This window comes from Molossus molossus, unplaced genomic scaffold, assembly GCF_014108415.1.
Source record: "Molossus molossus isolate mMolMol1 unplaced genomic scaffold, mMolMol1.p scaffold_m16_p_5, whole genome shotgun sequence".
Classification (NCBI taxonomy): domain Eukaryota; kingdom Metazoa; phylum Chordata; class Mammalia; order Chiroptera; family Molossidae; genus Molossus; species Molossus molossus.
Genome location: NW_023425388.1, coordinates 76,542,054 through 76,567,096, shown reverse-complemented (window position 1 = coordinate 76,567,096; position 25,043 = coordinate 76,542,054). Strand labels below are relative to the sequence as shown.

Genomic DNA, 25,043 nt, shown 5'->3' with positions numbered 1-25,043 from the left:
AAAAATGGGAAAATGTCCTTGGGTGAGGATAAAAAATAAATAAATAAAATAAAAAATACACACAATTCCACCCACATATGGCATTTGTTGTTGCTCTCATTTTCAAGGAAAGGTGGTAGATAAACAAATCAGGGGACACCAACTATATATGTAGCCACCTGCGATGTGGAAGTGGAGACACCTGTGGGGCGGTACCTATACCTTTTCAATTTCATGGGAGAAAAGAACTTTGTGGCAGCATTACATTTTTATTCAGAAAAGAGAAACCACAAGTATTTTATTAAAGTGCAATCCACTCAATTGTCTTCAAAGAGTTTTGGAAACAAAATGAATTTAATACACAATTCAATCCATGGATATTTTTTAACATCCTTTTCAAAATTCAGACTTTTGGGTTCCGTCAAATGATAGTCATCATTTTTACTCTGCTGGTGATCCCTGTTTGCAATGCAGATAAGTACGCAGCACGAATGTATCTATTTCTTGGGTACTGTGACAAAAATGTCTCACCTGCCTCTGCACTTAAAGTGAGAACCAAAAGAGGCTTCAGTGGTCTGAAACAGTGGCTCCACTCTACCCTGCCTGAGCCACTACTCTGACGCTACCATTTGTAAAGTGATGTACTGTGTCACCATAACGTACGAGGCTGGGATTAGGCTTTCTCAAATGTGAAGGATGCCTTCAGAGAGAGGGCATGATCAGGAGGGAAGAATACAGGTTTTGCCTGAAAATGCTTGGCTTCAAGTCTCAGCTCTAGGGAGGCATCCTGGCACGTCACTGGACCTCTCCTAGCTTCACTGTTTTCTCTTCGGAGAGGCACAGAAAGTTCACGGGGTTGTTGTACAGATGAAATGAGATAACATGTGTTATTGCTTTGTAAACAAGAGCTGCTATTAGGTTTCCTCCTCAAGTTCTGGTCACACATTGTTTATTCAAATGCTGTTCACTGGCATTAATCCTGTTGCTCAGCAATTAACTACTGACAATAAACTATATTTTCTGTATATACAGACAACGCCACTTCTCTCCCCATTACACTGTCCTTCCATTCATCAAATGTTGCCTAATAAATAACTAGACTCCACTTCTCGTCACTTCAACACACCCACTTTATGTGGTTCTATCCAAATCAGTGGCCCACATATTAGGGTTTTGTCCAACAATAATCTATGACATGCATTCTCAAAGTCTGCACGGCCCATCCTACCACACTGAATCAGAGGACTGAGTGAGGTCGTCACATCAGTTTCTCTCCCCAGGAAATCACCATTTCTACTTGCTGTCAATGATCTCCCATACAAAAAGCGTCAACTCTTATGTAACTGCCTTTGAAATCAGAAATTCTTTCTTTACATCTCCTCTAAATCTCTTGCTGTCACTTTAAATTAAGCATATTTTTTTTCATAATCTTTTCAGTGAAAATAAAATACAGGTGGTCAAAATTATGTCCATATATTTAAAGAGTCAAGGACTTATGAAGAAATGATAAGTAAGAAAGGACTTTTTGCACTGTAGGCCTTTACGGTCCACCAGTTTTCTGTCAACAAGGCTACATGGCTCTTCCCTGTCTTCACAAGTGGCACTGCTTTGATGTGCAGGAGACAGAATAGATGCAGCTTTGGAACAGTGCTCTGTGGTGGGCGGTGTCACCACTTTTAAAAGAGAAATGTAGAGGACAGATTGGCAGTTCTATGGTTAGATCTGAGGACAGGAGCCAATATTCTCATGGCTTGTTATCAAGAGGTCCCCAGGGACCAGGGACATAGCAGGTTGACCTTACAAGGGGTTCAACTAGAACCAGAAAAGATGCAAAGCTACTGTTATTACACCCCATGCTAGGTGATGGGAAGCTGAGTTAAAAAGAGATTGGACACTGGTCCAAGGATGCACAGCTAAGGGAGCTAGGAGTCAAACCCAGACAGTCTGGTTCTAGAGTCTGAACACTAAAACACTATCCTATGCTCACAATAAGTGATCGACGTTATTAACTATTCCTTTTTTTTTTTTTGAGGGTTGGGGGCTTGGGCCAATTTTGTTTACATTTTCAAGCACAGGTCTTTCCACACAGACTGGAATTAAAAAACAACAACAAAAAAATCTTCTATTAAATACCATTTCGATAAAAATAATGACACTGAAAGTGAAAACACTCCATTATCAGACTGTTAATACTGAAACTAAGCCAACACTTCATTTCTATCTGGGAGATGCTGAAGTTCCAAGTTAGGGCTGAAATCAGGTTAGGAATCAAAAGACCTTGGCTAGTGGTTTCATGAGCAGGTTTCTTTTTATTTATTTATTTTTTTATCCTCACCTGAGGATATTTTTCCATTTTTTGTACAGATAGAGTGGGAGGGAAAGAGAGGAAGGGAGAGAGAGAGAGAAACATCGACGTGAAGGGACACATCGAGTGGCTGCCACCCGCACGACCAACCAGGGCCAGGGACAAACTGCAACCGAAGTACGTGCCCCTAGCGGGAACCAAACCCGGGTCTCTCCAGACCGCAGGCCGACGCTCCAACCGCTGAGCCAAACTGGCCAGGGCATGAGCAGGTTTCTTAGCCCCCATTTGGGGTTCATTTTTCACACCTCTAAAGTGAATAAGTTCGACTAGACCAGTGTTTTATAAACATGCTCCCTGGAGCCCCAGGCTGTCTGCAGAGAGTGGGGAACAGAAGCGTGAAGTGGATGGATACCTTTGGTCCCCAGATTCCCAACTTACAATTCAAATCAGGACAGCTCTGTATTTATCTGTTTCATATAGTTTGGGTCTGAAGCAGATTTTATTTGGGGTGGAGGGGAACAAAACAAGTTCCGCTGCAACCCAGAAAGGGAAACTGGTAAAACCCCTGGATCATGTCATCTCCGACATTCTTTCTTAGTTTCTAAATATGATTAACCTGGGGACTCCAGGTGGACAGGATTTTAGTGGCACTTTCTGAAGGTTTTCTTCTTTTAAATTTTTTTATTTGCTCCCCTTTTTTCAAGACTGGATAAAAATAATCCAACAAGAGCTATTACCCTATTGTCTGTATTAGCAATATTGATTGACTTAGCCAGGCAAAAGGACTTAGAGCAAACTCTATGGAACAGCAATGCTTGACTTAGGGGTGGCCTTTATTAAAGAGGTATACTAACGATTTCACCTCCCCCAAGAAAAAGAACATAAGTCTAAAATGGTTTGTAATAACACTGACATTCATCACTATTTAATTGGTCTTTTTCCTGTTTTAGTCTGAACTTCTTCCTCCAAGAGCACAAAGCAATGAAATCAATATAGAAAAAGCACATGATCCTAGAGTTAGTCCCTTGGAGACACCATCCGCATAAAACTCCTGTATGATAAGACGCTGTGTTGTGTGAAAAGGAACGGAAAGGCAGATCTCTTAAATACCGGTGGTAGTCTCCCGCCAGTGTAGGTGCAGAGCGGTATGCCCACTGTTTGCAAATCATTACGTCCAGGTCTCTTTCGTCTTGATGAAAAAGCACACTAGTGAAGTGTCTCTCCACAAGTGGCAAGGTGCTAAAAAGAGTTCTAGGGGATGACAGCTACTCAGCTAAAAGGTATCTGACATTTTCCAGTTTCATACATATGCATTTTAGGAATTAAAAATGGATAAAGAATTTTAGAAAATTACCAAAATCTACCTGTTTTCCGAGAGGTTAGAATTATTAGCACAAATCCAGATGTCCAGAAGTTCTTTTTCCTGATAATTAACAGAGGGAGGCAAGACTCTCCATTTAAGGCAAAGATCTGGTCATCAAAACAAAATCACACACAAGAAAGACCACAGTCAGAAGTAAATCCATCATCGTAAGATGTAAGGTATGAGGTATCTTTTGGGGCAAACGCAAGTGAATCATTGATTGTATATCATTATACTTGACGGCACAACTAGTCTAGGATTCTATGAGCTAACCTAGGATACTACCAATGGGGGGTGATGATGATGATGATGATTGTTTAAGATCTTCCAGTTGGTTTCTGCTGCTTTCAGCCAAAAAAATTTTAAGTAATAAATCTCTCTCTACCACATGAAGACTTGAATATTCCACTTTCTTGGACTTTGTTACCCGTTTCTCCCTTTCAGTCCCTCCTTGCTTTTAGGACCAAGGTCCTCCTCTCTCTCCAGGCTATTCTTAACTTTAATCCTGAATTCCTTCCAGACGCCCTGCTAATGGCACTCAGGTAAACACTTCTCTCTGTTCACCTTAGATGGAGGCAGTTTGCACAGTGGTTAAGAACCTGAAAAGCTCCACCACTTATTATTTCTATGGTCTTGGACAAATTATGTCCCTATGTTTCAGTATCATCATCTGTAATAAGAAATTACTATTAGTACTTACCTAAAAGGCTAGTGAGGGTTAACATACATGGTAATAATGACAAAAGCCAACATTGCTAGACATTATCTATAATGGTTAATTTTATGTCAATTTGACCGGGCTATGGAGTACCCAGATAGTTGGTCAAACATTATTCTGAGTGTCTGTGAGGGTGTTTTGAATGAGTTAACATTTGAATTGGTTGACTGAGTAAAGCAGATCATCCTCCCTAATGTGGGTGGGCTTCGCCCAATCAGTTGAAGGCCTAAATAAAACAGAAAAGACTGACCCTCTCGAGAGTAAAAAGGAACCTCTCCTTCTTGACTGTCTTGAGTTGGGACATTAGCATTTTCCTGCCTTCAGACTCAAATTAAAGCATTACTTCTTCCTGGGTATTGAGACTAGAACTATATCACTGAGTCTCTTGGTTCTCAGGCCTTCAGATTCAAGCTGGAATTAAACCAATGGCTCTCCTGGGTCTCCAGCTTTCTGACTGAAGATCTTAGGACTTGTTAACTTCCATAATCATGTGAACCATTTCTCTATAATTAATGTCTATCTATCTATCTATCTATCTATCTATCTATCTATCTATCATCTATCTATCTATCATCTATCTATCATCCATCCATTCTGTTGGTTCTGTTTCTCTGGAGAACCCTAATACACCATCCTAAGTACTTAGTAAACTTTACATGTGATAATATATTTTATTTGCAAAAAATTGTATGATGTAGTTATAAACACTAAACTGATGCTATAAATTAGGAAACTGAGGCTTAGAGAAATTAAGGTATTTACCCAATTTCATATAGCTCTGTCATACTGGAGATTAGATTCTGTCAATACCTTGTACACATCTGACCAGTCAGGTCCTCTTTGGACCACCCCAGGCTCAAGGTTAAGAAGGTGTTCGCTTGGCACTGTGTAAATAACTACAATGTTTTGCATACTATAGTGTGTTTTTTTATTTGTCTGGCTCTCTTGCTAAATAGCAGATTCCTTGCAGATAGAACACAGTATCTTTAATTCTCTAACCCTTCGAATAATGGCTAGAAGATGTATCAAATGAACACAATAAGTGCTCCATGCTTCAATGATGCCATTCTCCTACTGAATAATATCCAATGCCTCTCCATTGCTTATCAAAATAAAAACTCCTTATCCTACCATTCAAGGCCCTCTAACATGTTTATTCAACCTGATTCTTTAAATTATTTATTATTTATTTAGTAGTCAACTATGAAGTGCCAACTATATAGTTAACATAGTGCTAAGTATTACAAATAGAAAGATGACTACTTCTATTATTCCACCCTAAAATTTCAGTTGAATGTATACCTGATATTAACACATATCTCCTGCTATATCTCTACCAATCAAAATTCTGCTTTAAATATCATGGCAAAGGCTACCTCTGTCATAAAGCCTTGCCTCAACGTCCTCCTCTTTGCCTTTGAACCCTCAAAAAACTGTGTCTCTTTTACATCATTTATCTGAATTTTATCTCTATTATAATTAGTTTCATACTTATCTTAACCTCCCTCCTAGATCGTAACATCACTACAAGAATCAGGTTTTACCGATCACCTTTGTCTCCCTCACCCCATTTATTAACACAATGACTTGCATATTTAGAAACTCACTAAATAATTGCTAATTAGAATGGAATTCAACACTCACCACACTGAATGATGAATGGGATGGCCATAGCTTGTCGTCTTTGATACTGCATAGAATCTAAAGACCTCTCAGTGTCCTTGTTATTCTGGTATCCAAATTCATTCCAAAACAATGTTAGATTTCTATTACCTAAAAAAACAAAGCAGGCAAAGAGTAGTAAAAGAAAATCAACAAGATTAAACTGATCAGCAAAGGAAAGTTTAGTTATAAACACATGTATGTACAATATGATCTCAGCTATGTAAAACCAATAAACAGAAATAAGAGATTAAAGTATTAATGCTGGTTTTCTCTGAGTATGGGTGAAATTTTTTTTCTGCTTTACACTTTCTTATATTTTCCAACCTATATGTAATAAATATGCAATCTCTTTATAATAAAACTAAACATAACCACAGTTTTATATATAAAATACATTGACATTTAACACTTTCTTAAGTACTCCCAGGAGGGATGGTACTGAATAAACTTAAAGGCCACCCTTATGACTATTGATATAAATATTTATCATCTTGTCTCACAGCCAGAGCTTCTTTACCTTTATTTTATCTCTGGTTCCCTTTTCTACCAGTCTTGATTGTTTATGCCCTACCCTCAAACCAGATTCTCTGCTCCCCTCTTGCTTAGAAACCACCCAGCAATTGCACTGCTTGGAATCTTCCTTACAAACATGCAAAACAATGGAGAGGCACACGCACACACACACACACACACACACAATAGCACTATTTGAATAGCAAAAAAAAGGGGGCGGGGGGGGGGAGGGACAACGTAAACGCCTAGAATATGAAATGAATAGATTCCACTTCCAAACAAAGAAACCTTTAAAACAGGGAGTTAGAGCTAATTGTATTGCTGCATCAAGATATAAAAGACAGAATTTTAGTTTTTAAAAATGATGTAAAACAGAATACCTAGTATAATCAATTTTTGAGATTTATAAAAAGCATATACGTATATAATTTTGATGGGCATACTTTTTTTTTCCTGAAAGGAAACAAGAGTTTTAATAGTGAATACCACTGGAGAAAGAGAGAGAGGTCGAGAGAAAGATAGAAAAGACACTTTTACTTCTCGTTTTTTACTTGCTAAACATTGAATATTTTTATATCTTCATGTGTTTAAAAATACATTTAAAAAAAGTAAGAATTTATGTTTCCCATTCTGTCCAACATGGTAACCACTAGCCCCATGTGGCTACTGAGTACTTGAAATGTGGCGGATATAGAACATTTCATCAACATACAAAGTTCATAAAGTAAGGTTCTGAAATATAAATCTTGGAAATAAAACATACAAAATAGGCCCAGCTGGTGTAGCTCAAGGGAGTGAGCACTGTCCCAAGGAATGAGAGGTCCCCATTTGATTCCTGGTCAGGACACCTGCCCGGGTTGTGGGCTTGATCCCCAGTAGGGGGCGTGCAGGAGCTGGTCAACTGATGTCTCTCTCACATCAATGTTGCTCTCTCTTTTTCCCTTCTTCTCTCTCTCTAAGAAATCAATAAAAATGTATTTTAAAAATATATGAAATAGGACCAGCCATACATCAATCTTAACATATGACTGTGTAATTCATGCAAAATACAAATGAACATCCTTACACCTTACTAATCCTGTACAATTTAGAGTCAGAGTGTTATGTGCCTAGAAGACCAGCAGGGAAGGCACCAGCCTTCAAAAGAGACTTCACAAGGGGGCTGGGCTGAAGGCTGCCCTCGCAAATTCCCAGGTTTCCTACTCTGTCTCTTCACAAAATCTCTAACAGCCTTTGCCTCAAATTTCCCTTTGGGTCCTACTTCTTGGGTTTTTCTCAACTCAGACTTTCATATTTTTGCTCTTTGCTCAGCATTGGTCTTGGCCCAGCCCCAACTCTGTTCCTTCACTGCACTCCAAATCCTAATGTCCACCCTATGGTTTCTGGACAGGGCTCATGAAGATTTTGTCCCTGATTTTCACATGAGCTACGCAGTTGTTACTGAGTCAGGGGAGAGGAGCTGTAGATTAAAGTCAGGTGGCTTCCAATGCTGCCTCTGGCCTTATTCATAAAATGAGTATTTCCAATAACCTGCCCAACAGGTTTATCATAAAGAATAAATGTAAAGGCACATTAAAAACTGTAGAACTCTGCAGAAATTTTAGTTGCTTCTGCGTTGTATTTGTCCTCTCTCTAATTGTTACTTCCCCCAGAAAACTGTGCCTTTCCAAGGAGGAACTGTGCTTTATAACTCTGCATGCCCTCAACACACACAGCTCAGATCCTGTGCAAAAACTGCTGCTGCTACTCTTGACAAACTACCTCGTGAATGTGTTCTTTGGGATAAAATGAAGGTGAGATCGTGTCTCTCCCTGAAAACATTAACCAAAGCCAGTTAACTCAACACAGCTAATTTCTAAAACGAGTATCAACCGTGAACCACGACACAAACATTTTAAGAGTGGTAAAGCTACCAGGATGTTAGAAACATAAACACACACTCCTCGAGGGTGGAGTGATACATGCTCTGTGATCACACCACCTCAGTAGCCCTTACACATTACATTTTAGTTTACTTTGTGCCTATTTCCCCCTTTGGATAGTGAAATCCTTGAAGGCAGTGGTGACATTTAGGATTTTGTGTTCGGTAGCTGCCACACAGAGCTTAATGTTCACTTACAGGACTAAATAATACTAAAGAATTACTGGCTATCAAAGGCAGAGATTAGAACATCCACTACCACAAACACCTGCAGACCAGGCCCGATGGAAGATACTATGCTATTCAAGACAAGTATCAGGATAAAGGAGTAAAGTTTTTTACACGCGATCAGAAATGGGTTTTTCTAACTACCAATGAAACCTTGACTTTTTCTCTTTAGACAGAAGCTAGTGCAAGATGTACAACTTAAGTTGTGCTTATGGTGTTATTAAAACAAGTCTCCATGCAGTGGACACTGAAGACTAGGTGGATGCTCCAGCAAGCAGATAAGCAAGTCGGCCAAAGGGAAGGCACTGGGAGAAAAGATAGCGTGTCAGTTTCTGTTTCCTTTCATGTGCTACTCAGTCTGTAGAAAAATTCCTCCCATACATATCTCCCCCCACACACATAAGGCAATCATCAAATTTTTTTAGCAGAACTTTGCAGGTCAGGAGAGAGTTAGATGACATATCAAAGGGCTGAAAGAGAAAAAATGCCAACCAAACATACTTAATCTGGCAAAGCTGTCCTTCAGAAATGAAGGGAAAATAATTCTCCAAACAAGCAAAAGCTCAAGGAGTTCATTACCACTAGGTCAGACTTACAAGAAATGCTAACGCAAGTTCTCCAAAATGAAATGAAAGGACAATAATTAGTACCTGAAAACATAAAAATATGAAACTCACTGGTAAAGGTAAATATATAGTCAAATTCAGAATACTCTAATACTGTGATGGTGGTATATAAATTGCTTAACTCTAATATAAAGGTTTAAAGACAAAAATATTAAAATAAGATAGCTACAATAATTTCTTAATGGATACTCAATACAAAAACATGTAAACTCTGATATAAAAAAAACAGATGTGGCGAAAAGAGAGTAAAAAGGTAGAGTTTCTGTGTGCAAAGTTAAGTTGTTATACGCTTAAAAATAGATTGTCATGCCCTAGCCAGTTTGGCTCAGTGGTTAGAGCATTGGCCTTCAGACCAATGAGTCTAGGGTTTGATTCCGGCCAAGAACACATACCTCAGTTGTGGTTCATCCCCGGCCCTGGTCGGGGTCATGCAGGAGGCAACCAGTTGATGTGTCTCTCTCACATCAATGTTTTTCTCTCTCTCTTCCACTCTCCCTCCCTCCCACTCTATTTGAAGATAAATAGAAAAATATCCTCAGGTGAGAATTTAAGAAAAAAATAGACTGTTATAACTATAAGATATTTTATGTAAGCCTCATGGTAATCACAAAGCAAACTTAACATAGATATACAAAAGATAAAAAGAATAACATTCTGTAGTATTAAAACATAACACTACAGAAAATTATCATATCACAAAGAAATACATAAAAAGAGGAAGAAAGAAACTACAAAACTACAAAACTACAAATTAATAAGATGGTAACAGTAAGCCCTTATTTATCAAAAATTACTTTTATGTAAATGAATTAAATTCACCAATAAAAAGACATAGAACAACTGAGTGGATACAAACAAAACCCCATGATACGCTGTCCTCCAGAGATTCACTTCAGGGTTAAGTATACACATAAGCTCAAAGTAAAGGGATGGATAATGGAAACCAAGAGCTATAATTAGACAAAATATACTTTATGCCAAAAACTGTAACAGGAGACAAATAAGATTATTATATAATGACAAAAGGATCAATTATCAAAGGATATAATAATTGTAAATATATATGCACCCAACATCACAGCACCTAAAAATATTAAGCAAATATTAAAATATCTGTAGGCAAAAATAGACAGCAATGCAATAATAGTAAGGGACTTTGTTGTCTCACTTTCAACAACAAATATATCGTCCACAGAGAAAATCAAAGGAACATCTTTAGATCAAAAGAACCTAACAGACATACACACAGTGTTTCATCTAATAGCAGCAGAATATACATTCTTCTCAAATGCACATGGAACATTTTCCAGAACAGATCATAGGACTGGTCACTAAACAAGTCTCAAATTGACAAATATTGAAGTCATATCAAGTATCTTTTCTGACAATATGGTATAAAACTAGAAGTTAATAAAAGAAGAAAAGTTGGAAAATTCTTAAATATGTGCAGATTAAACAACATACTCTTGAACAACCAATGGATCCAAAAAGGAAATCAAAAAAGAGATTTAAAAATATATTGAGATAAATGAAAATGGAAACAGCATACCAAAACGTACCAGCTGCGACAAAAGCGGTTCTAAGAGGGAAGTTCATAGTGATAAACACTTACATAAAGAAGCAAGGAAGATCTGTTCTGGTTGGTGTTGCTCAGTGGTTCGATTCCCAGTGAAGGGCATGTACCTGGGTTGCAGGTTTGATCCCTAGCCCTGATCAGTGTCATTTGGGAGGCAAATAATCAATGTGTCTCTCTCATACTGGCATCCCTCCCTCACTCTCTCTCACCTCCTCACCGCCCCCCCTTCCACTCTCTCTAAAATATCAATAGAAAAAATATCCTCGGTGAGGATTAACAATAAATAAATAAATAAGTAGTAAATAAGTAAATAAAATAAAGAAACAAGGAAAATCTCAAATACACATTCAATGCAATCCCTATGAAAATTCATGGCATTTTTCAGAGAAGTACAAAAAAAATCCTAAAATTCATACATAAGTAGCCAAAGCTATCTTGAAAAAGAACAACAGAGCTAGACGCATCACACTGAGATTTCAAACTATATTATCAAACTATAATAATCAAAACAATATGATCTTTGAAAACACAAACAAACAACAACAACAAGATACACAGACCAATGGAACAGAATAGAAAGCCTAGAAATAAATCCACACATATATAGTCAACTAATCTTTGACAAGGATGCCAAGAACACCCAATATGAAAAGATAGTCTCTTCAATAAATGGTGTTGGGAAAATTAGATATCCACATGCAAATGAATGAAACCGGACACCATATCTTATGCCACTCATAAAAATGAACTTGAAATGGATAAAAGACTTAAATAAATGTAAAACCTGAAACCATAAAATTCGTAGAGGAAAGCATAAGAAAAATACTCCTTGACATTGGTCTGGTAATGTTTTTTGGATATAAAACCAAAAGACACAATTAACAAAAAAGAAAAAGAAAACAGAATGTGGGACTACATCAAACTAAACATTTCTGCAGAGCAAAAGAAACAATCAATAAAATGCAAAGACAACACACATAAAATAAGAAAATATTTGAAAACTATATATCTGATAAGAGGTTAATATCTAAAATATACAAGAAACTTATATAACTCTATAACAAAACAAAACAAAACTCTGATTAATAAATGGGTAAAGAACCTGAATAGGCAGTTTTCCAAAAATACATACAAATATCCATCAGTTACATGAAAAGTTGTTAAACATCATTAATTATCAGGAAATGCAAATCAAAACCACAATGAGATTTCACCTTACATCTGTTCAGGTGACTATTATAAAAAAGAGAAGAGGTGCCCTGGCCGGTTTGGCTCAGCGGTTAGAGCCTTGGCCTGCAGACCAGAGAGATCCAGGTTCGGTTCCCTCTAGGGGCGTGTACCTCGGTTGCAGTTTGTCCCCGGCCCTGGTTGGGTCATGCGGGAGGCAGCCACTCGATGTGTCCCTTTCATGTTTCTCTCTCTCTTTCTCTCTCTCCCTCCCATTCTATCTGAACAAAAAATGGAAAAGTGTCCTCAGGTGAGGATAAAATAAAAAGAGAAGAGGTAAGTGTTGGCAAGGATGCAGAGTAAAGTGACCTTGCACACTGTTGGTGGGAATGCAAATTGATACAACCATTATGGAACACAGTATGAAGGTTCGTCAAAAAATTAAAAATAGAACTACTATATAATCCAGAACACACAGTAGAATGTGGTTGTCAGCAGTTGTGGGGAAGGGGGGTTGGAGAGATCTTGGTCGATGGGCACAAACTTTCAGTTATAAGATGAGTAAGCTCTGGGAATCTAATGTGCATCATGACTAGTTAAAAAAACTAGTATTGTATATTTGGAATTTTCTAAGAAACTAGATCTTAAGCATTCTCACCCACACACACAAGTAGGTAAATATACTGATTAACTTGACTGTGGTAGACATTTCACAGTATATATCAAATTATCACATTGAACACTTCAAGCATATACAATATTTTTTGCTCAATTATACCCCAATAAAGCTAAAAAAAATTCTTGTCTATCCTAGTTTGGCAAGAAACAATAAAAGTAATAATAATAATTAATTATGTTAGGTTGGCCTTGACTAGTGGCGCCAACTACATACCTATAATTACGGATACTTTAAATATATGCTTTAATAACCCACACTTCTGTTAACGAATCTTCATGAGTGTTTTTAATTACCCTTTCATCCAGCAGTTAATTAAGAGCAACAAAAGTGAAATATCAAAACTTGAAAAAGTACTTAATTTTTTAAAATATATCTTCAATATTTACACCAACTATGAAGAGAGCTATGTAGATAACCCAAATTTTATTAATTCCAAAATTATTTCAATTTCCTCAAGGTATTCTGATTTAAAAATTTGTAAAAAGTAAATGCTGCAAGCACATGGGTAATATTTAAAATGACAAAAGTCTTGAGACTTTTGTTTGAATAACCAACAAGCTTGTTAAATTAATGGAATAATCAGGGATTAATGCACGCAGAATTAAAGTCCTAATTTCTAGAACAAGTATCTGAGAAAAACCGTGAAAATTTAATTTACTGCTAGCTATGTATGGAGTATTTAATTCAGAAGACTTCTAATGTTTAAATTTATTTGATTAATTTTAGGAGCCTCCTAAAACCAGGAAAAAAAATAATGTAAACTATTGCAATAACTTACTAAAAATTTGTCAACCCAATAACTAAAAGAACAGTTCACACAGATTTTGCCTCTGAAAAATAGGAGAGATGTAACACCCTCATAGATGTCAGTTTCATATCTGTTCATGGAATGTACAATGACATCCAGGAAATCAATCACCCAAAGCGACAAGTAATAAAATTCAGTAATAAACTACTTAAGCAAAGCTCTGATAGTTTCAATCGAAATAAGGTCACCTAAAACAGTTTATGAAATCCAAGCACCAGGAAAATGATAACCTAGAGAAGGTATTTAAATCAGGTTCCTGCCTTCAGGTAGTTTTACATCTAAATACATGATTATATTCTATTTTTCAAGATCTTCTAAGATTGATATTGCATATTCAGGGGACTGTAAATCCAGCCGCCCCCTCTGTTGAATATTGTCCTGTTTGTTACTGCCTCCTCTCTCTCTCTCTCTCTCTCTCTCTCTCTAAAACCAAGCTCTGGCCAGTTTTATTTAAGAAAACATTTGCATGACTATTTTTCACCAGTCTGTTCTGGCATGCTTCTAGTGATATCAGAATCACCTGCTTCAGTGAGAGCTGGTGTGCATCATGTGCCCAGTTCAATATTACTGCCATTGTAGTGATGGGCACCAGTCTTGGCCAACATAACATAGCACTCTATTTCATATTTCCTCAAGGCTAGACAGTTGTTGGTGAGGATGACCAGTTTCGCTTTGCCTTGTCTGATCATCTTCAGAGTTTGCTTGTACCCCAGCATGTACTTTCCACTTTTCACAAACTGGAACCCAGAGCGATCGACTCCAGCAACTTTTTTGTCTTCTCTGCAGCCACTGTCTTCCTGCCTTAGGTGAGGGACAGGCCCCAACCAACAGCAGCTGCCAAGATGGCCAGAGAGGGAAAAAGGAAGGACTACCTTCTCATTTTGAGAGATAAACCAGACATTCGATCCTTCCTAAGCTGATCCATGATGTGATCATTTATCATCTATATTCTCGACAGAATTTCTGGGTTAGAAATGCCGAACAGCTTCTCAGTGACATGCCAACTCCAATCAGTTGGTAGTGATGCCTGCACATACTTGAGAAGGATCATGAGACTAATCGCTGCTTTAAAGGAAGAACTGACATGATGGCTTAGACGCTAAACCTTAGAGCCTGTGGTGCATGTGAGATTAGAGAAGCCCTATATAAATAATCATTCCCCAAGTGCTCTATTTGAATGGAAGGAAAGCAAGGCGAGATGTCTTCAGTGGTGGTGACACTGCTTACAGCCCCATGTCTTCTTGTGGCTCCAGGGTGTGGCAGAGAGGGGTGGGCTGGTCTCATGTTATGGGCAGAAGTAAGTGGCAGCTGCAGTCAGAAAGTCTTCCCTTTTCCACTCTACTGTGAACACAGTAGGCTCTACAGCAAAATTCCAGGAATCTGCTGAGTTGCTCCAACTCGCTCTAGGCATCAACTTCATTACTTCACCTGGCAATGTAGCATCATTTTTCTCTTGTTCCATATCAGTGGTTTCCCATGAGGATCTCTTTAAGCTGCAAAATAATTTCAGAACCACCACCCTCTGACCTGAGAGTATGCATGATGACAAAAAAAAAACAACTATAAATTTTTAACACTTTTCGTGATTTTACATTTTACTACCCACAACTACATCTATACATGTTTGAAAAGCATGTGTATGTATGAGGTATAATGCCACTTTAGACAATAATTGGTAGATGGGGATTCAAGGATATCTAGCCATACTCTGAGGTTTCCTATGGTTTACTGGCTCCCAGTTCAGAATCATATTCTTCTGTGCACTGGAGACTGTAAGGGAAAGGGTCAGAGGCCTCATGATGACAAACCTTCAAAAACAAAACCAAGGATTCCTGGCCAGTGTGGCTCAGTTGGTTGAGCATCGTCCTGTGCACCAAAAGTTGCTGGTTGAATTCCCAGTCAGGGCACATGCCAGGGTTGCAGGCTCAAACATGTAGGGGACATGTAGGAAACAGCTGGTCAATCTTTCCCTCTCACATCGATGTTTCTCTCTCTCTAAAAATCAATAAAACTATTGAAAAACAAAACAAAACGAGGATAGTGAGGCTTCTGAGTCTTCCCTCGGGAAGAAATAACTTTTACTTTCCCTTTTTAGGTTGTACTTTTATTTAGTCATTGTCACTGCTGTCCTCTGGATACACTCCAATTTTTTTAACTCTCTCTACAATGTGGAAATCAAATTAAACATCAGAGTCTAATCTAAAGCATATTCACAGAGAGTTCTGTGTTATCATGGGCAATAGCCTCATCAGCTACCTCTGTCTCCCCAGTTCTTGGGTTAGCATAGTTTATCTTTCTACCAGGACTCTCCTTACTGTACTCAGACGTACACACTGTCCACTGACTGACAATGTTTCTGAGAGTCAAGTATTTTGTTGTTGTTGTTAATACAACTTATATTTAATCTTGATTGCATTGTTTTAATTTTGGAGTCACTAAATACAATTTACCTTCTTTACTAAGGTAGACATAAGCAGACTAATGAAGAGAGTTTTGAGGTCTTGCTTCTGGTATGGCAGGGAAAAATCAAACTCAAAGTGTGTTTAATTCCAGACCAAAAAAAGGGCACTAAGCTTTTTAGTATTTTATTTGCAAGATGAGTGAGATCCTCTGAGGTATTTTCGCAAGGAACTTCATTGTAGATATAAAACCGTCATTATCATGATAATAATACAAGTGCAGTCAGAAAGAAAAGGAAGCATAAGTGCTGTCAATGGTGATAATTTCAATTGCTAGGTGAAAGCAGTGTAAATGGATACAATCTAAGAACGTGATTTCTTTAAAAGAGAAGTCAATCCAGTGAACTCCTGAACCATCCTGCTGTTTGCAGGGAGCTGGCAGCATAAGCAACAATTTTAAACAGAGTAGATATTCATGTCATATAAATCAGTTAGGCAAAATGTCTACATCATTTTTAATATTATGTTTTTATCTCTAATTCTCACAGCAAGCTTTTATCCAACACAATCTGTTTCGCATATAGAGCTCTACTGTTGCTCTGTCAAAGAGCACAGTTACCAGCGGATGTGGGTAACAACATGGCAGATGAAAGGACGTTTGTCTTTATAGAAATATTAGAGTTAATAAGTGATGAAATATGATAGAAAGGATCTGAGCATTCGTCATTGGCTGTTAATATAATTATAAGAGAGATGATCAAACAATATATGCCTCTCCACGGAAGAACAGGCTACTACCTACGAAGCATTTGTTCAAGCTGCTGGACTCTACAAATTTATATAAAAATAAATAGAATGGAAGAATCTGTTAAACTACACCCCATAATACAATGTGCAAAATTTAGACTGTACAAAGTACAAGACAACAAACCCAGTTTCTCCTACAAATAAACTGCAAGGAAAAACAAGAGAGGGCAAGGGAACTACAGGGATGAGGGAGGAGAACTATGAAATATGTAAACAATAAACTAGTTTATCATATTAAATATTAATAATTTTCATGTGCAATACACCATGGTTATGTTTTTAAACAGTGTTCTTTCTTTTAGAAGTATATGCTAAAATACATACAGACATAATAATATAGTATCTGGAATTTCCTTATTAATCCAATTGTAGGGAAACGGGGGGATATGGATGAAACCAAGTGCCCAGGAATTGATAATTATTGAGGTTGGAAGATGGGTTTATGTGCTTCATTATAATGTTCTTTTGAATTCTGTCTAATTTTGCAATTTCACACATATATTAGTTTGCTAGGGCTGCATAACAAAATACCATAGACAGGGTGGCTTAAACAACATAAATTTATTTTTTCACAATGCTGAAGGCTGGAAGTTCAAGATCAAGGTGTCTGCAAGTTTGCTTTCTTGTGAGGCCTCTCACCTTGGCTTCCAGATGGCCACCTTTTTGCTTTGTCCTCACATGGTCTCTTCTCTGTACACAACTATTGCTGGTGTCTCTTTTTGTATCCAAATTCCCTCTTATAAGAACCCAGTCAAATTGCATTGGGCCCACCCTAATGGCCTCATGTAAACTTGATTACCTCTTTAAAGGTCCTATCTTCAATTTACATAAATTTAAAACATATAAATTCAGAGAAGACACAATTCAGTCCATAACACCATAACAGATCATTTTACATTTTTTTAAATATATTTTAAAAATAGACTGCATAAAATCCGTAACTAATAAAAAAGAGATATGAATTGTTTTATGGCCTATATCTTTATATAAACGTGTCTCATTGTCTCACCTTTTAATATTTTACATTCAACGTACACTCCTAGTGGAAATGTATCTCACTTTTTTTTTGTAGTGGCTTTCTAAGATCTTAGACACTAAAGTACAATCATAAGGTAAGCAACATTTTGTTGTGAGTAGCTAGCTACATCCAGCTGCTAGAGTGTTATGAACTGAATGTTTGTCCCCCTACCCTACCCCCTAAATTTGAAACCTAATTCTCAGTGTGACAGTATTTGGAGGTAGGGCCTTTTGGGAGGTAATTAGGCCCAGAGGGTGGAGCCCTCATGTATGGGATTAGTGCCTTATAAGGAGAGGCCAGGGAGCTAGCTCACTCTCTTTCTGCACTAGGAGGATATTACAAGGTATCAGCCATCTGTGAACCAAAAGAGAGCTCTCCCAGGACCCCACCATGCTGTCACCTGATCTTGGACTTCCAGTCTTCAGAACTGTGAGAAATAAATTTACGTTGTTCATAAACCACCAGTGTATGGTATTCTGTTATAGCAGCCCAAGCTAAGACATAAAGCATTATCTATTTTTTAAAGAAAACTATTCATCTATAAGTATTATCCCTCACTTTCAAAATTATACACAAACTGAGAAGTTGATATGAGTTGGGTGATAGCATAATTAGGAACATTTGTAATTGGTTAATTGTCCTCACCCAATGTCCTATTTCTACCTCAGTGCAGTTCATCAGAGCAAGGCTAAGTGCAAGGCTCAATTTCCCTGATTCTGAAACAGGATGTAAATAAAATCATAGAGAAAATAGTGGTCAAATTTAACATCTCTGGAAAACTAGCACATTAGTTAGAAGTCAACATTAAATTCCCCCAAAAGTCCTGACAACCAGAAAGGATGGACCTAATAAGGTGATAAAATTTAGTAGGAATAAATGAACCTAAACAAGGCTTCAAAAAACACTTACTAGAAAATATAAGAAAAGTATGGCTGAACAAGAATAGACATTAAATTTTTTATTGAGAATTTAAATTGGTGATAAAAACACTGAGGGTCAATAATACGCTTATTGACAGTTACTATATCAGGCTGTATCAACAGCGTTACAACTTCTTAGAAGAAAGAAATAATCATCCCATTTTATTCAAGGTTTTTCAGGTTTCATCTGGCATTTTTGTTTCTAGGTGATCCACTTTATATAGTATAATGTTAAAATGATGAATATATTTAATGCCACGCTAAATGGAAGAAGAGCAGTAAAATTTTAAAATGTGAGGATAAAACAAGGCTGGACAAAGACAAAATGCTTGTCTTCAAATATCTGGAGGGCTGTCATTTAAAAAGGCCTTTAGGCCAGTCATTCACTACCCCTCAGAGGAAGAATTAAGTTGGCCTGACTCCATCTCATCCTTTAGGAAATACCACTTCTTCCAGGAGGACTTCTCTGGCCTCTAGACTGTGAGCTCTGGATCCCTGGCTTCCTCAGCACTCATTCTTCTCTGTTGGACACCAATCCTTTTTCTAATTGTCAAACCATATGAGCTCTGCTGCATTGTAAATTTCAGAGAGGCTGGACCATGTCTGATGTGTTAGTCCTATAATACTCCATGCCTAGCACAGGTGAATGGATGAAAGAATACATGAGAAATAGATTTGACTTTAATATAAAAATGCATTTTTAATATAGTTGTGTAGATAGTCACAGGCTGCCTCAAGAGGTAGCAGTTTTTCTTTCATGAGAAGCCCTCACTCTGGCTGAGAATGGCAGTCCACCTGCCTGGGGCAGGGGTGGGTGAGACAGAGGGAATAAAGCATGGGGGAGGGGAGACTGGATTAAAGGATTCTTAGCGTCCTTGCCAACCTGAGGCCCTCTAATTTGAGTTCTGCTGGGAAAGGTTATGCTTATTATATCACATTTCATTTTAGTACCTCAGCCATATTCTGACCCATTTTGGAAAAGTTTAGTAATAAATACCTATGTAATTGCTTCTGTTCAAACTCAAATCTCGGTTGATGTTTCTATCTTTCCCTTCTTCTCTCCCTACTCCAAAAAGCTGATGATTAATATTTCCATTTTTACTGTAAGGATGCATAAAAGTTCAGAAAACACAGAAGCAGACAGTGAGGTGAGGTCAGATTCAGAGACAAGGGAAGTATTTGAGATTCTTAGCATCCACTGTGCCGAAAGGAAACGCAGATTTGATAAATGACAAAGTCATTACCTCTCCATTTCCCTTTCTGTCGATTCGATTTTTTACAAGGGCCCAATTTTCCACAGAAACAGGTCAGATTTACAGCAAATACAAATACTGAATCTTTTATTTATAAGGCAAAAAAACCTACCCAGCCTATTTTTCATTAAAATGCCATGTCCTGTAATACTGGCTTTCAGAGTATCAGGCAAACATTATATAACACGTTGGCTATTCCTGTGGGAGTTACTAAGCAAAGACCTTGAAGGTCAATCTCCTCAACTCAGTTCCTGGGACTACCAATTCTGACCTTGATTACTGGACTCAGTTCGATAATAAACTTTTGGGATGAAGTTGTGTGAGGTACGAACAAGCGCACACGCTCGCTATCCTTTCTCCACTCTGCCTCCCTATTAGAGGAACATCTTTTTGAGAGTACCTTGTAGCCCAAAATCAATTCACACAAATGAGTACAAAAGAAAAGAAAATATTCTAAAATTTCAACCTCAAGTGAAGCAATAATAAGATTTTAAGTTGTCTCAAGGGTAGAGACATAATTTTTGATATGTATGAATTATACATACTTCATGCAAATCATTGAACAAATACACAGAGGCTTCCTATTTCTTTCTATAAATGAAGCCCCATCTGCATAGCTTACAGGTCGTTTATTTAATTAATGCACAGTATACCACCTCATTGTTCAGGTATCTCTAGAGAGTGAGGTGATCTGGATAATTCAAATTTTCCAGATAACTGAATTTTATCTTTTTAAGTTTTCAAAGATATTTATTTTAGCGGTTTTTAACTAGAATCTTTCTGGAATTAAATATATTCAAGACTTGTTCGATATACAAAAAAATTTTAATGTATCTACAATTATCCAGGGTCAACAATGATTCTTTTATGGCATGCTACAGCAGTGCTGCAGGACCACTCAGGTCCCGATGGGCTGTGCGCTCTTCCACAGTGGAGTCTTAGAAGCCCTGAGGGGGTTTCTCAGCCTGTTTGGAGCAAACTGCTGCCTCCTTCCCCCAAGATCAGCTTGCCACTTCACACTGCTCTCTGCCTTCCAATTACACTTTTTAATCTGCTGCTTTATTTTTTGCATAATATTCTGGGAAAGACTCTGAGACTGGCTCCTTTCTCACTGCCCTCACGTTTTCAGTGCAGGAGTCCTCTGCCAGGGCACTGGGTTAGCAGTTATCTGAATCTGTGCAGTCGCTGCAGCGTAAGTTGATCCCCTTTAAGTACCTCTTACTGTGACTATCGGATACTCACTGATCCCGGTGTCCTTACAGTACTGGACCAAGAACTGTCCCATGACTTTTAGTAGATGATTATATTCTTGGACATTGAGAAATTCCTGCTTATTATGAGATGGTTCCATGATCTCCAAGGGTATGTTAACAATTCCAACCACTCCTGCACCAAGTCTGGGGGAATAAATACATATGTAAATTTTGTGACATTTAGCTAAGAAAAAAAAAAAGCAATTATACCCAATATTTTGAAATCAATTAAAAAAAATAAATTTGTTCACTTGGTCTGAACCATGTCAAAGTTAACAAGTTACTTTACGATTGTATTTTGTTCCATAAATCTATGGTGATCCCAGGTATATTTGGTCTCATAATACAAAATGGCTTCAGTACATCGTTAGTGAATTAACATGCCCCCTTTTCCAAACCTATCACCTTACATGGGGAGTCAGGGTGGGTGGGAAGAGGAAGACTCCTAGCATTAAACACCACTAACAGTGCCTTGCGGCAAGAAACTGGCATGATCCTCTTAGTGAAACTGGCCAGAGAGTCATTTTCTTCAACCTGATTTTATCTGTCAAGTTGGCTTTCTCCTCATCATTGCGAAGGTCCAAGGGATGCTCAATGAATTCTACTAAGGGAACATAGGGCTGGATTATTCCCGAGAGTAACAGGTATCTGCCTATTAGTCTGATTGATAAACTTGATTTTCCCCCCACATTTTTAGCAGCTCATGATGTATGTAACTAGGATCTTCTACTTAGTGACATAACCTGTTTTGGGAAAGGGTATCTGGACTCTTAACTCTTCAGGGCCAACCCAATGCCCTTGGAATGGCATACGAATCAAGCCTTCCCAATTGGGGGCCCATGCCTATCAAGTTTTTCAAAACTTTCCTCTCCCACCCATCCCTCCCTTCAATATTCATTCTGTAAATCTAAATTAGGGCATCATTTCTCCCAGGAAGCCTGACTAGTTTGGTTTATTGCCTCTCCTAAATGGTCTTTTTGCAACTGATGCTTAGCTCTAGTATTCATTCATTCATTCATTCATTCATTCATTCATTCATTCATTCATGCTGACCACCTAGCCCTATTCCAGGAAGTAAGAATACAGTAACAAACAGAAAAACAATGTCCCTGTTTATGAGGTTTCTCTTCTACTGAAGGGTGACAAGGCATGATGCTAGTAAGCAAATAAATGTACAAGATCATTTCAGATGGTGATAAGTGATATGAGGAAAATAAAGCAGGTGCTGTAATATGTAAAGAGTGATAGATAATGTGTGTGTGGGGGGTGGGGGAGGATGATGGCAGGGGCTAATTTTATTTAGACAGTCCAGAAAGACCTTCTTGTGAAGGGGACTTTAGAGCTGGGTCCTCAGTGACATCTGGGACCAGCAGTAAGACCTAAAGACAGAAGGGTCTAGGCAGGGGAAATGGCAAGTGCCAAGGCGTAAGGAGGAGCGAGCTTAGGATGCCTGAGGACCAGGAAGCCAGCTGGGGTGAGGGGAATACAGTGAGAGGGTGGGTATGGGTGGGGCAGGGGGGGTCAGAGAGCCAGGCAGAGACCAGATCACTTGAAGACCATGGTAACTAGTTCTATTCTACCTAGACTGGGGTTTTAAGCAAGATGGTAAACTACTTTATGTTTTAAATGATCATTCTTGTTGTTTCCATACAATATAAAAAATATGTATTTATATAGTCATCCCATTCACTGGACTAGAAGCTCCTGAGCAAGTGGTAGTAGGTCTTCACATCCTGTCTGCAGAGCTTAGTGCAACGCCTGGCATGCACGATACTGCAACATAAGTGCTTGTTACATGAACATATGAATGAGTTGCTAATTCCTTGTGAGGAAGCAAGATGAAAAAATTTCCCCTGAGCCATTCTACTGGTCACGGTTGTCTTGTCCGACTCTGTGCTTTCCTAGAGTCTCTCTTCAGGACTCGACATAATTCATTAAAGCAGCTTGTGGAGTTTCAGACCATTGGGAAAGTAGCAGACTGTACTACTGTGAATTCAAGCAGGCTAGAGAATGTTAAAAAGATACGCTCAAGCAGGTAACTGGCAAGAACTCATACATGAAGGGGCTACACAATATATTAACAAGGTTTTGTTGCTTTGTAAGACTATGGATTTTTTCTTTTCTAAAATTCCTTTAATATGCTTGCATCACTTTTTTAATTGGTAAAATACTAAAAACTTGAATAAATGGCGCAAAGAATGGTAAAATATCAAGTTGCTCAGAAAATGCATTGAAAATATATCCCAAAGTGAGCTTCTTCCTGAGAGCAGGCTTACAGATCTACTGGCATTATAAACCAGACAGATCAATGGCTGCACACTGATGGGAAGAGTGAACGGAGGATATGACACCTGCTCCCAATATGTTTAATCACCCTCCCCCATCCTGCCTGTGCTTCTGAAAACAAAAACATACTTACAAGGACTTCAGTTTCAACTGTGGGCCCACTTTCTCGTGCATCTTGATCAAGCGGTTATTACTGTAAATGAACATCCCAGCTTGGCTTCGGTTTTCTATGTTCACTCCAAAGAACAGGGAGAGTGTCCTTGCTGTTTTTAATTCTCTAGCATCATATTTTGAAAAGTGTAAAGTTTTTTATTAAATAAAAATATACAGTTTCCAAAAATGTTAATAAATTCAGAAGGCAAATATCAAAGACATTATATATAAAATATCCAGGGATTTGCCCTGGCTGGTATGGCTTAGCAGTTGGAGCATTGGCTCGCAGACTGAAGGGTCACGTGTTCAACTTCTGGTCAAGGACACAGGCCTGGGTTGCATGTTTGATTCCCGCCCCTTTTGGGAGGTGCGGGAGGCAACCAATTGATGTGTCTCTCTCATATCAATGTTTCTCTCTCTCTCTTCCCTACTTTTCACTCTCTTCTGAAGGATCAATAAAAAAATAAAATAAAATTTAAAAATTTTTAAAATTTAAAACAAGATATCCAGGTATTTTGCAAAACCTACTGTTTTCACTCAGTATCCCTGTATAGCCAAGTGTTCTGCATAAACATAATGGCCAATAATTGTACCAGTCAAACACAAGCATTCTTGGATTCAAAAACAAGTTTGCCAATTTAAATTTAAAAGAATGAGAAAATACCAAAAAAGTTGTAAAACGTTGACTGGTCTAATATGTACATTACAGCACTTTTGAAAAATGATAATTTGCTTTTTTAAAATTCAGATATGTCTTTTCTTTTCTTTTTTTAATCCTCACCTGCGGATATTTTTCTATTTATCTTCAGACAGAGTGGGAAGGAGGGAAAGAAAGGAAGAGATGGAGAAAGAGAGAGAAACATCCGATGTGAGAGAGACACATCGACTGGCTGCCTCCCACATGACCCCGACCAGGTCTGGGATGAACTACAACTGAGGTACGTGCCCTTGACTGGAATTGAACCCACGACTCATTGGTCCGCAGGCTGATGTTCTAACCACTGAGCCAATTGGCCAGGGCTAAAATTCAGGTATTTCTAACACTGGATGTGATTTCTAACTTCCAGCATGTTCTCAAACCTCTAAATATCCTACATAGATCAGAATGAGCCAAAACAGATTCTTCAGCTTTCTTTCTTTTCCCCAAATCAAAGGTAAATTAAAGTTAATATAGCAAGTTTAGACAGATTATGAGCTCCTGTTTTTCTAACTCTGTCCTGCAATACTGTGTTTTACGTGACTTTTCTCTTAAAAGTATAAGACAGAAGTTGAGACAAAGCAGAATGATAGAAACAACCATAGTGACAGGAGCCTCTTTGGAGCCATGAAAAGTGCCTGGATGTAAGAACTAGAAAGAAGAATCTGGCTTCAAACACAGCTTGTCTTTGTAATGACCATGTGACTGT

General features: G+C 38.0%; 1 protein-coding gene and 1 pseudogene across 1 annotated transcript in view; both read right to left on the bottom strand.

The window, feature by feature from the left end:
* Positions 1–25,043, bottom strand: part of MORC1 (MORC family CW-type zinc finger 1) — a 140,944-nt gene that overhangs the window by 62,185 nt on the left and 53,716 nt on the right. Inside the window, exons 13-16 of the mRNA XM_036242516.1 lie at positions 23,618–23,761; positions 21,188–21,342; positions 6,010–6,138; positions 3,649–3,754 (exon numbers count right to left, since the gene is read on the bottom strand). Coding sequence (XP_036098409.1) covers positions 3,649–3,754; positions 6,010–6,138; positions 21,188–21,342; positions 23,618–23,761 — 534 coding nt within the window. The remainder of the gene's footprint in view (positions 1–3,648; positions 3,755–6,009; positions 6,139–21,187; positions 21,343–23,617; positions 23,762–25,043) is intronic.
* LOC118617571 lies at positions 14,019–15,346 on the bottom strand (annotated as a pseudogene).